At 37.0% G+C, this 14,665-nt stretch overlaps 1 protein-coding gene across 1 annotated transcript; it reads left to right on the top strand.

The window, feature by feature from the left end:
* The first annotated feature begins 635 nt into the window (after positions 1-635).
* Positions 636-7,923, top strand: LOC102802398 (FAD-dependent oxidoreductase domain-containing protein 2-like). The gene is made up of 7 exons (XM_085505349.1): positions 636-657; positions 3,763-4,443; positions 5,008-5,265; positions 5,525-5,767; positions 6,649-6,853; positions 7,193-7,421; positions 7,762-7,923. The coding sequence occupies exons 1-7, from the start codon at positions 636-638 to the stop codon at positions 7,921-7,923; spliced, it is 1,800 nt and encodes a 599-aa protein (XP_085361475.1).
* The last annotated feature ends 6,742 nt before the right edge of the window (positions 7,924-14,665 follow it).

Consider the following 14,665-nt stretch of genomic DNA (forward strand, 5'->3'; position numbering starts at 1 on the left):
AATCTCAATTACAGTCTTTGAATACATGAATATCAATAGTAATTACAGTCTTTGAATACATGCATATTAATCCCAATCACAGTCTTTGAACACATGCATGTTGATACTAATTGCAATCTTTGTATACATGCATATTAATCTCAATCGCAGTCCCTGAACACATGCATATTGATCCCAATCACAGTCTTTGAATACATGCATGTTGATACCAATTACAGTCTTTCAACACATGCATATTGATCCCAATTACAGTCTTTGAATACATGCATATTGATGCCAATTACAGTTTTTGAACACATGCATATTGATTCCAATTACAGTCTTTGAATACATGCATATCAATCCTAATTACAGTCTTTGAATACATTCGTGTAGTTCCCAATGACAGTCTTTGAACACATGCATATTGATCCCAATTACAGTCTTTGAATACATGCATATTAATCGCAATTACAATCTTTGAACACATGCATATTGATTCCAATTACAGTCTTTGAATACATGCATATTAATCGCAATTACAGTCTTTGAGCACATGCATATTGATTCCAATTACAGTCTTTGAATACATGTATATTGATCCAAATTACAGTCTTTGAATACATGCATAATAATTGCAATTAGTCTTTGAATACATGCATATTGATCCCAATGACGGTCTATGAATACATGCATATTAATCTCAATTACACTCTTTGAACACATGCATATTGATCCCAATTACGGTCTTTGAATACATGCACATTGATCCCAATTACAGTCTTTGAACACATGTACATTAATCGCAATTACAGTCTTTGAACACATGCGTATTGATTCCAATTACAGTCTTTGAATACATGATTGTCAATCCTAATTACAGTCTTTGAATACATGCATATTAATCCCAATCACAGTCTTTGAACACATGCATGTTGATACTAATTGCAATCTTTAAATACATGCATATTAATCTCAATCACAGTCTTTGAACAAATGCATGTTGATACAAATTGCAATCTTTCAATACATGCATATTAATCGCAATTACAGTCTTTGAACATATGCATATTGCTTCCAATTACAGTCTTTGAATACATGCATATTAATCCCAATCACAGTCTGTGAACACATGCATGTTGATACTAATTGCAATCTTTGAATACATGCATATTAATCTCAATCACAGTCTTTGAACACATGGATGTTGATACTAATTGCAATCTTTGAATACATGCATATTAATCCCAATAACAGTCTTTGAACACATGCATGTTCATACTAATTGCAATCTTTGAATACAAGCATATTAATCTCTATCACAGTCTTTGAATACATGCATATTAATCTCAATCACAGTATTTGAACACATGCATGTTGATACTAATTGAAATCTTTGAGCACATGCATGTTGATCCCAATTACAGTCTTTGAACACATGCATGTTGATCCCAATTACAGTCCCTGAACACATGCATATTGATCCCAATCACAGTCTTTGAACACATGCATATTGATCCCAATTACAGTCTTTGAATACATGCATATCAATCCTAATCGCAGTCCCTGAACACATGCATATTGATCCCAATCACAGTCTTTGAACACATGCATGTTGATACTAATTGCAATCTTTGATTACATGCATATTAATCTCAATCACAGTCTTTGAACACATGCATATTGATTCCAATTACAGTCTTTGAATACATGAAAATCAATCCTAATTACAGTCTTTGAATACATGCATATTAATCTCAATCACAGTCTTTGAACACATGCATGTTGATACTAATTGCAATCTTTGAATACATGCATATTAATCTCAATCACAATCTTTGAACATGCATGTTGATACTAATTGCAATCTTTGAATAAATGCATATTAATCGCAATTACAGTCTTTGAACACATGCATATTGCTTCCAATTACAGTCTTTGAATACATGCATATCAATCCTAATTACAGTCTTTGAATACATGCATATTAATCTCAATCACAGTCTTTGAACACATGCATGTTGATACTAATTGCAATCTTTGAATACATGCATATTAATCTCAATCACAGTCTTTGAACACATGCATGTTGATACTAATTACAGTCTTTGAATACATGCATATTAATCCCAATCATAGATTTTGAACACATGCACGTTGATACTAATTGCAATCTTTGAATACATGCATATTAATCTCAATCACAGTCTTTGAACACATGGATGTTGATACTAATTGCAATCTTTGAATACATACATATTAATCCCAATCACAGCCTTTGAACACATGCATGTTGATACTAATTGCAATCTTTGAATACAAGCATATTAATCTCTGTCACAGTCTTTGAATACATGCATATTAATCTCTATCACAGTCTTTGAACACATGCATATTGATCCCAATTACAATATATGAACACATGCATATTGATCCAAATTACTGTCTTTAAATACATGCATATTGATCCCAATTACAGTGTTTGAATACATGCATATTGATCCAAATTACAATATATGAACACATGCATATTGATCCAAATTACAGTCTTTGAATACATGCATAATAATTGCAATTAGTCTTTGAATACATGCATATTAATCTCAATTACAGCCTTTGAACACATGCATATTAATCCCAATCACAGTCTTTGAATATACATGCATGTTGATACCAATTACAGTCTTTCAACACATGCATATTGATCCCAATTACAGTCTTTGAATACATGCATATTGATGCCAATTTCAGTCTTTGAATACATGCATATTAATCGCAATTACACTCTTTGAACACATGCATATCATACCTAATTACAGTCTTTGAATACATTCGTGTTGATCCCAATCACAGTCTTTGAATACATGCATGTTGATTCCAATTACAGTCTTTGAACACATGCATATTGATCCCAATTACAGTCTTTGAATACATGCATATTAATCGCAATTACAGTCTTTGAATACATTCGTGTTGATCCCAATCACAGTCTTTGAATACATGCATATTGATTCCAATTACAGTCTTCGAATACATGCATATTAATCCCAATTACAGTTTTTGAATACATGCATATTGACCCCAATTACAGTCTTTGAACACATGCATATTGATTCCAATTACAGTCTTTGAATACATGCATGTTGATTCCAATTACAGTCTTTGAATACATGCATATTAATCGCAATTACAGTCTTTGAATACATTCGTGTTGATCCCAATCACAGTCTTTGAATACATGCATATTGATTCCAATTACAGTCTTCGAATACATGCATATTAATCCCAATTACAGTTTTTGAATACATGCATATTGACCCCAATTACAGTCTTTGAACACATGCATATTGATTCCAATTACAGTCTTTGAATACATGCATGTTGATTCCAATTACAGTCTTTGAATACATGCATATTAATCGCAATTACAGTCTTTGAATACATTCGTGTTGATCGCAATCACAGTCTTTGAATACATGCATATTGATTCCAATTACAGTTTTTGAATACATGCATATTAATCGGAATTACAGTCTTTGAGCACATGCATATTGATTCCAATTACAGTCTTTGAATACATTCACATTGATCCCATTTACAATCTTTGAATACATGTGTATTAATCTCAAATACAATCTTTGAATACATGCTTGTTGATCGCAATTGCAGTCTTCGAATACATGCATATTGATCCCAATTACAATCTTGTAATTATACCTTTTGCTATATTTTTATGAAATAAACATTATTTTATTCATTGAGTTATTTAATTATTATTAACAGGTGACTTTGAATACATTATTGTGGGAGCAGGTCCAGCTGGACTTCAGATGGGCTACTATTTGAAAACTACTAACCGGAAGTATGTTATTATCGATGCCGGTGAGGTACCAGGTTCGTTTTTTACACAACACCCACGTCATCGCACCCTGATATCCATCAACAAACGATTTAACCCATTCCCTGAAGATGAGTATAATATGAGGCATGACTGGAATTCGTTGCTAAGCGACGATCCAGACCTGCGCTTCACTCGATACTCCAAAAAGCTGTTCCCAAACGCTGATGATTTGGTGCGCTATCTGGCAGACTATGCCAAAAAATTGGACCTTAATATTCATTTTAACACTCGAGTGCAACAAATAAGAAGACTGGAGAATAAAGATGAATCTGGAGCAAATTTTGCTCTACGTACATCTAATATTGAGTATCGATGTAACATATTGTTTATGGCTACCGGTGCATGCTCGGAAAGAATCCCTCAACATATCATCGGTAAAGAGCACATGGAAACTTACGCCACACATGACGTCAATCCTGACAAATACGAAGGGAAATCAGTGTTGGTTATTGGTAATGGTAACAGTGCATTTGAAGTGGCTAACCACCTTGCAGGCTCGGCCACTAAAGTGCACATATTTGGGGATCGAAAGGTGAAGCATGCCTGGGATACTCATTATGTAGGTACGTATATATTATTGAAAACAATTTGAGTTGGATGAATACAAATATAGTGTGATTTTAATGCAGTATTAAAGTGCGTTAGGTAATCAAGTTTTGACTTTGTTGAAACCGCGACATAGCGGGGATTCACTATAATACAATATATATTTATTCATTGTGTCTCCATATAAACTTTACTATACTAGATCGTACGACATGTTTTTATTGAGCTGCACCCTCTAACATCGCCTGGTGACCACGATCGTGGCAAGATAATATCAGAACAAAACACAAAATAAAAATAGTGAATTTTACAGACTAAATACTATAATGTTTTTTAACAATTATAGCGATTTAGTAAATTTTAATGAAACGTTGGAATTAATTTTAACTAAAATAGATGTTAAACATAAATAATGAATATACATATAAGTGTTCTCCAACTTTTGTGAAATGATTTGTTCATCATTATTATATTGAATAATATATAACACTTTGCAGGATATAATTGTCTGTTTATGACCTTTAATTTCTATGTGACAGTATTCATTTGTATATTACTCTCTCGTTATACCCCTCTGTCAGGTGATCTACGTGCTGTAAACAACAACATTCTAGATATGTACCAGTTGAAATCACTCCATATCTATTTGGCTATGAATTTGGAGTCAGTGGAGAAGCTTCCGGATAACACATACCTTTGTGTTTTTGACGATATCGTTCCACACTGGCAAGATAAACAGGGTCACTTCAAGCTCAGAGTGCCTCCGTACGATCACGTGATTTGTTGTACTGGTTTCAACTATATTGATTTGACACTATTTGATGAGAATTGTAAACCAAGTGAGTATTTGAATCATTCAGATTTTGTATGAAAACGCTTTTTCATCCATTTAAAGTTATACAAAAATATGAAATCATTCACTAAAAGCAAACAATTTAATTGTGTTATTCAATTCAACTTTATTACGGTACACTAGTAATGGAAAACAAAGATTTATTTATCTTTTTATAATTTAAATAACTTCACTATCAATTGTTTCATAATCTAATATATCATATTCTAAATTTGTTTATGTGAACATTACTTTTTCTTATTCAGATACCAATGCCGATGGAAAGTTTCCAGTTCTGTCAAGTACATGGGAATCTAGCATACTAGGTATATATTTCATCGGCGCCGCCATGCTGGCAAATGATCGTAAAGCAGCATCTGGTTTTATCCATGGTTTCCGCTACAATATTCGTACTTTGCATCACATATGCGAAGAACGTTACCATGGCAATCCTTACCCGCGTGATTATTTACCAATTACATTGGACAGCCTGGCGAACAAAACTGTCGGTAAGTGTGACTCATCTTTCTTTAAATAAATTGACTCTACATTTATATTTATCGTTTAGTTTGTACACATATTGCTCAATCGCCGCCATAACTTACTGTTTGACATGAGATATATCATGATCACCTGTTTGATGTGAAGCGTAACACTCCATGTATAATTTTGTATTCATATTAAACCATGTTCACACTGATGTCACCATGAACTACGTCACATGACTGCCAATTTAGCAAACTCCGGTGTATGGTAGTAATTTACACTACAAGAAAATACAATTAGTTATCAGGAATATTTCACATTGAAATAAAATATACAATTGTCACTGCTAGTGACACACCGTAATACAGTTCTCATATACTACACTAAAAACCCAAATATTATCGTCAATGTATTTTACCGTTTGATGTTATTCAACTGGAACTCAACTCAACCTCACCAACCACATGACTTTGGATATGATGATGGCAACAGAGAATTTCAGCATTAATTAATGGTAATGAGTCGTTATTCACTCACATGACTGCGCACACATATGTGCACAATATTGTGCATATCATTTAAGACAGATGATATTTTCTCTCTGCCAGCAATATTTTAGCTGAAATGTATAAATAATTTTGTTTGATATTGGATGATGGAAACCATATATGAAGATTTATCATAAAGTACTAAAAGTTCATAAAGTACTTGGAAACTGCATGACTCCGATTTACCTATTCGTATGAGCAATATACACAGTATTCTGATTAATTGAAGGAGTTCTGTTATGTCCACTGACATTTTACGATAAATCATACCATACATTTTTGTATAACATTATCCACATCGTCTATTAATATTTTGCTTTTTTTAATTTCTATTTTTTTTAATTTTTTTGCCCCAGAACGTTTCAGCATTGGTGATGCTATCTATCAGCTTAACGACTTCTTGTGTAATGTTTTGGTTATTCCTGAATTGAATGATGTCACAGAAACAAGAATTAAAGCAGAATATTACGAGAATCTTCCTAAATCGTATGTTTTGGAGAGTGGAATATTTAAAGGATACAAACATATGTTTGTTGTTGTGCTGGCTTATGGGTTTCATCGGTTAGTTTATTCTAATGTATGACGTTTTGTTATGTTTCCAGAAAAAAAATATAATTACAAATCAATAACTACTTGAACTTCGATAATCCAAAAAAACAACCATATTGAGGTCTTTACTCTTAAACACATTCAAGATAACACTTGCACTCGGCAGCCAACAGTCGGCACTTAACAAGACTACCACTGGTTCGTTATTTTGAATCAAGCCATTAAAACAAAATAGTGTGATAACGAACTGAATTCCACATTGTGTTTGAAACAAATTTGTCCACATATTTGATGTGAGGTTTTCAGTAGGTTTATATCTCCGTTACTGACATTTATGATATTTTTCCACAGTTTTGGAGAAGCAGCAAAGCATCCAAATGATTTTGTCCACACTCCTGATTTTGAGTCTGCAAATTGTCATGGATTTTTGAACCCAGTAATTTCTTACTACAAAGACGGACAATATAAAGACGAACAGGGATTGCCTGGTTCATTGGAGTTGAGGTTCGATTTACCATCAACACTGGACCAAAATCCAGCAATGGTACAAAACAGAGTGAAAAACTTTTTAAATAAATATGTAAGTTGAACGCAATGCAAACAGTCATTTAATTGAGGTGGCAGTACCTGAGGTGCCTTGTGGGTTTCTGACACATGGAAAATGTTATTGAGCATGGTGCTCGTGTATCTCATCGACAATGCAGGGGCTAATGTTGAATAACTCGTTAACAATTTTGGGTTGGGGTTACTTCTTCAAGAATAATGGAGTGCCTGGTAGGAGAGCAAAACTTCTAAATGTCTGGAGGTACACAGAAGAGCGAGTATCATGTGAAGAATATTGTCTTAATTAATTAAGAAAACAATTGTTTCAACCTAAACACTAAATATAAATTATTATTTTCTTTGTTTTCCTACTTTAGCTGGACTTAGAACCTGGTACGAAATTCAATGATTCGTTTTTAGGATCCAAAGAAATATTTAAAAGCAAGGTTATTCCATTCACCGCTGAAGAGTTACAGAAACTACCCGATCTAACCAAATATGATGGGTGTATACCATACACAATTGACTTCGCAGATTAAGTTTTTCTTGTGTGCTAACAGTGACGTGCAATTTAAAACGTTCAGTTGATATGTTGAGTCGTTTAGTACGTGCACAGTGGCATGCCAGCTAATATGTTAAGTCTTTTAGTATGTACGCAGTGGTGTGCCAGTTAATATGTTAAGTATTTTAGTATGTGCACAGTTGTGTGCTAGTTAATATGTTAAGTCTTTTAGTATATACACAGTTATGTGTCAGTTAATATGTTAAGTCTTTTAGTATGTACATTTTGGTGTGCCACTTAATATGTTAAGTCTTTTAGTATGTACACAGTGGTGTCCCAGTTAATATGTTAAGTCTTTTAATACGTACAAAGTGGTGTGCCAGTTAATATGTTAAGTCTTTTAATACGTACAAAGTGGTGTGCCAGTTAATATGTTAAGTCTTTTAGTGTGTATACAGTGGTGTGCCAGATAATGTCTTTTAGAATGTATACAGTGGTGTGCCAGTTAATATGTTAAGTCTGTTAGTATGTAAACAGTGGCGTGCCAGTTAATATGTTAAGTCTATTAGTATGTACACAGTGGTGTGCCAGTTAATATGTTAAGTCTTTTAGTGTGTATACAGTGGTGTGCCAGATAATGTCTTTTAGAATGTACACAGTGGTGTGCCAGATAATGTCTTTTAGTATGTACACAGTGGTGTGCCAGTTAATATGTTAAGTATTTTAGTTTGTGCACAGTGGCATGCCAGCTAATATGTTAAGTCTTTTAGTATGTACACAGTGGTGTGCCAGTTAATATGTTAAGTCTTTTAGTATGTTCACAGTGGCGTGTCAGTTAATATGTTAAGTCTTTTAGTATGTACACAGTGGTGTGCCAGTTAATATGTTAAGTCTTTTAGTATGTACACAGTGGTGTGCCAGTTAATATGTTAAGTCTTTTAGTATGTACACAGTGGTGTGCCAGTAATATGTTAAGTCTTTTAGTATGTACACAGTTGCATGTCAGTTAACATGTTAAATCTGTTAGTATGTACACAGTTGCATGTCAGTTAACATGTTAAATCTGTTAGTATGTACACAGTTGCATGTCAGTTAATATGTTAAGTCTTTTAGTATGTTCACAGTGGTGTGCCAGTTAATATGTTAAATCTTTTAGTATGTACACAGTTGCATGTCAGTTAATATGTTAAATCTTTTAGTATGTACACAGTTGCATGTCAGTTAATATGTTAAGTCTTTTAGTATGTTCACAGTGGTGTGCCAGTTAATATGTTAAGTCTTTTAGTATGTTCACAGTGGTGTGCCAGTTAATATGTTAAATCTTTCAGTGTGTACACAGTGGCGTGTCAGTAAATATGTTAAGTCTTTTAGTATGTACACAGTGGTGTGCCAGTTAATATGTTAAGTCTTTTAGTATGAACACATTGGTGTTCCAGTTAATATGTTAACTGTTTTAGTATGTACACAGTTGCATGTCATTTAATATGTTAAGTCTGTTAGTATGTATACAGTAGCATGCCAGTTAATATGTTAGGTCTTTCAGTCTGTAAACATTGGTGTGCCAGTTAATATGTTAATTCTTTTAGTATGTATACAGTGGTGTGCCAGTTAATATGTTAAGTCTTTTAGTATGTACACAGTGGTGTGCCAGTTAATATGTTAACTCTTTTAGTATGTACACAGTGGTGTGCCAGTTAATATGTTAAATCTTTTAGTATGTACACAGTTTCATGTCAGTTAATATGTTAAGTCTTTCAGTGTGTACACAGTGGTGTGCCAGTTAATATGTTAAATCTTTTAGTATGTTCACAGTGGCGTGTTAGTTAATATGTTAAGTCTTTCAGTGTGTACACATTGGTGTGCCAGTTAATATGTTAAGTCTTTTAGTATGTACACAGTGGTGTGCCAGTTAATATGTTAAGTCTTTTAGTATGTACACAGTGGTGTGCCAGTTAATATGTTAAGTCTTTTAGTATGTACACAGTGGCGTGTCCGTTAATATGTTAAGTCTTACTAGAGTCATATGATTGAAAGTTGTTGTTGAAATACTTTTGTGTAATTGAACAATTACGTTTTATAGACGTAGTATACACCCGATAATAGGTGTAAAATAAATTTACTCTGGCTTAATAGAGGCTTCGATATACAACGTTATGTGTTCTTTGACAGATAACAGTGTGTGCTAACCCAGTTTACCTCAGTAAAGGTAAACATAGTATTACATATTAGACACAGTTAGTACTTCTCTTAGTAAATCTACCTATGCCAATAAATGTAGGAATCCCGCCAATTCCATTTAAAGGAACATTTAATGGAGTAGGAAATGATACGTATTGGTTACAAATGTTTAAGGACTATGCAGACTACCTGCTGATTTATGTTCTGTACCATAAACATATGTATACGCCACAGCTACTCTAGTCTCTTTATATATTTTTTTGTTTTTTTTTCTCTTAGCTTGTTTATATATGTTGTTTTATTTAATATGGGATGTACGAACTTTTCCACTTTATATTCTGTAATAATAATAATAATCGTTGCAATTTAATAAATTAAGACTATGAATTACAAAATTGTGTCTTGGGAAATGTTCTGCTGAAGTTATCAACAACCTTTTTTTAGAATGTCAATTACATTAATGCGATCTCATCTCGGTTGTTGGTGGTGGGTTGGATGCGACGTTGGTAACAGCAACATACAAGTATACCACAGTTAGGTTGAACAGCGCTTTTATTAATATACTCACTCAAATCTGACTGTAAGTAATACGTACAGAATGGTTTACGGCAACCCTTTAATCTCCACCGGACTAGAGACATAAAACCCTTGTCCGGAGATGTGTCTACCAAACACCAAAGAAACAATTGCTCTGATGCTCATTTTTTGTATTTTCTGGCTTTTCGGCTCTTTTTCTTATATAGCATATCTTTTTTTCGCAAGTCAAAATTAAACAACAGATATGATCTGAATGACGATTTGTAGTTTCATCTTGAATTAAATATATTTAGCACACACCTGGAAGTCACAATATTATTTTTTTAATCTTTTAATTCTATCGTTCTCCAGACTTTTTGAAATTACAAAGATGTAAAATAGCAAATTACAACTAGTGACTGTATTTCAACATCTGAAATATTTCAGTGACAAAGTGATAGCCGGTGGTTTGGAGTTTGCGAAAACTAATGTCTGATAAATTCTGCTTCCGAAAATTTGAACAAATCTCAAAAACCTTATATTTAAATTTGTTTCAAGACATTATGACATTCTATTTTAGATGCATAACAATGCAACGACTATATTTGGTGTCACAGTTTACTCCCAATTCATATTGGAATATTGCCAGCAATAATTAATAAATCCTGTTCAGCATACTGTTTATTCCCGACATCATATTCAATGGCTAGTTTTCAGGATCTACAACAGTGATAAATAAACAGAAATTATTTTGATGCTATGTTTTCAGAAGATACAGCCATATCAAATATTGATTGAGTTCGTACCATTTCAATCTACAGGGGTGTCCAAACAATCACCAAAAAACCAATCAACACCCGCCACAAAAACTGTATGTAAAGAAAGCAACAAATATCAGGCTGCATCCTGAAAACAACGAGATAGTATATTAAAACCAGTCATTGCAAACATGAATTCCTCTGGGAATTCCTCAACCCGTCCCAATACACCCTACAGCATTAATGGTTCCACCATTCATTTGAATTAAGCAGAGAGTTTTCAACCCACCTGCTCACATAGTTCATACATAGTTCATACCCAACATAAGCCCCATGACCTCAAGATCTTCCTTCGCGTCACGTACCACGTGACAGAGGTAATGAGGCGGCGCCATATTGCCTCCACAATCACTCTGGTTCTTTTTCTCTGCAAAGACGACTAAGCCAACGCTACGGAAAAAGTGGGGTGGAATCTATAGTATGTATGAACTATGTGAATAGGCGGGTTGAAAACCCTCTGCCTAAATTCACTACGTTCAATTACCAACCATAGACTCCGGGCAGTCAAAATGACTATTTTGAACTGTAGGCAGAATCAGACGCCAATAGGTGGCGCATTTCCGAGTGAACCAAAAACGATAAAACGGTGTCCCAGTCCGGGATAATCCTCTCTACTTAGGAATACCACGTAGTTGGGACCAGTGAAGAAACGGTGTCCTACCTTGCCAGTGCTGTCCCCGGAACAAAAACAAGATGCTGAAACGGTGACAGGGTTTGATATGCCCGAGAACGCTAGACCCAAATCCAAATTCTTGGGTAACTAGGTTTCAAAAGAAAGGCGGAACCAGTTCTGAATGAGGGCATAGGTTGAAAGCGAGACCTGGAAAGTTCCCAGGAGCGCTGATGAAAGAAATCTATCTGCAACAAATGTGCTGCAGACACTGTTCTTTCACCTATGCGCAGGGATCCCTGAGGTCGTCCGGGCTGCGTCAGCCCACTCAGAAAAAAACTGAGCGAGTCAACTGAGAGCCTTGACGTGTGTAAGTGGTACACTGCTGGACTCAACGGCAGTGTAGTGGAAATATTCCAGACCTTGCTTGGCCCGATGGGTGCAGGTGCGCTCTTGTCAAAGTTTCTCCAGTACCTGGTAAATAGTGAAAAGGGAGGAAAGGCTTACATGACCATGTGGGCCCACGGGGTCGACCAAGCATCCCTGGCCAAGGCTCCTGAAGTTGGCAGGAGTGTCACATATGTCAGGAGCTTGGCATTCCGGGGTGTGGTGAATAGGTCTAACTTTGGACCGTCCCACCCCAGAAACAGTCTGGAGGCTACCCTTTGGGGTATCTGCCACTCCGTGTTCTAGAGATGGAGCTGCCACGAGAGAGCGTCTGCTTGACTGTTCCTCACACCTGGAAGGTTAGATTCCACAAGGCCTTCAGTTAATAGGTGCAGACTCTGCCTCCCGCCGAACATATGCCCATCTCCCTCGCCGCAAGGGGAAACGTCAAACTTTATTCCCATGCAAGTTGGGTGAGTTGGGTGAAGAGGGGGCGACCTGTTCCCTTCTTCCTGACGGGTGTGCTGCCACTCTTCCCTCCTCCGGAAGAGCCGGGACTCTTGCCTCCTGGCTACTTCTGGCCAGTGGGTTACATTTTCTCAGCTTGGGTTCTTTCCACTTGCCCTTGTCAGAAGCCAAACTAGCTCGTATGTCTCACCTGTACCAACTGGTCGGTAGGATCCCGAGGTACCAAGCCTTCCATCCTCAAAAGAAAGAGGGTGGGGGAGGTCCAGTCTGCATAACTGAGGCGGTGAAGTGTCCAGTGAAAACAGCCAAAACCGCATCCCGCTGTACAGAGGCAGCCCCTGCAACGAGAGCCAGATGACACTACAGAATATCCCACGTAGCCGTGTGGTGTCCCACCAATGGCTGTGTCTGCTGGTCTAGGAGACTGGTGCGTTCCGCCTTTGAGACTTCAGAGTGCTGGAGGCGAAAAACAATTCGTTCCAGTGGGCTGGCCACAACTCAAAAGTTGAGGGCCACTCTGCTTTCAGGACGTGAATTGTTTCCAAATGAACTGCCGACATATTCCATGATCACGGCCATCCCCCTTTGCCCATACCACCGAGCCAAAAAATGTGATGTGGTGTGAGATTTGGCTCCAGACACTGCATTCATCTGGGGACAAAGGTCTGCCCATCAACACCGTCTGAGCATTCCCACTGCATCCAATACTATGTCGGACTAGGAGAGTTATGCAGTCGGTGTTGCTTTGGATCCCGCTGTCTGGATCACGGAAGCGACAACACATTTGAGAGTGAATGCTTCAGGGTCGAACATTGGGTGACTAGGATTAATGTTCCCCACATCACACCATGCCGTGGCTCATTGAGTCGTTACAAAGAACAGACTCTGAGGGGCTGCCCGAGGTTGCACCCGCCGAATCAGATATCCCTCTGATGGCCAGACAGGTCCCTATAGGGGTGTCTGCGGGTCCTCGAAGGAGGAGTGACCCATAGTGGAGGCAGGACTCGGGGAAAAAATAATCCTTTGTCACTGGGTCTGACAGACGCTCCCTGCCTGGCAGAGTGCAGGGGAAGGGTACAAAACCCCATGTCCTGTCCTGCTTGGTCCCCTCCGAAATTGAAGGCCTGACAGCCAGCCATCGTTGTTGATGGGTGGACCGACTGCAGAAGCAGACTGCGAGGAAGCCCTTTGATCAGCACTGTCTGGCCTCTCACTCTCACCACGGTACCCAAGGCACCGGTAGACAAATGGGAGGACTTTCTGCTCATGCTACACTCCACTCACTCGCGCTCACATTACTGCACGTGTGACTGGTGTAAATCCGAGAGACACGGTCAGTCTCGCTAGTTTACACATGGCCTTGGAATGTATCCAAGGCCTCGGAACCCCAGTTGTTACAAATATTCTCTAGGAAAAACCCTGAGCCCCGCACACAGTCCAAACACAAAAGGCATTTGCTATGTTGGTTCCAAGCTGGTAAATCCTTGTGGCAACTACCATACGATCCTTTGGGCGACCAAAAGGAGTTTCTGGCGGGTTACCTTTTCATTTCTAAAAAACACATTGGTAAAAATGAACAAGACATGCATGAGAGGAACGAATTACAGTTAAAAGCTGACACAATGAGATCCAACAACGTGGCCAATTTGTTTTATCTTTCATGTAAGCAATACACACAAAAAGGTGACACAGGGGTAAAAAATAAGAAAACCTATCCTACCAGCCACAGCGTCGGCTGCCACGCAGGTGACAGCTAGCCAGACCAAAAACCCGGACAGGAAATCTGGATGACTGAAGGGCAC

The sequence above is a fragment of the Saccoglossus kowalevskii genome, chromosome 11 (genome assembly GCF_978046115.1).
Source record: "Saccoglossus kowalevskii chromosome 11, keSacKowa6.1, whole genome shotgun sequence".
NCBI lineage: Eukaryota > Metazoa > Hemichordata > Enteropneusta > Harrimaniidae > Saccoglossus > Saccoglossus kowalevskii.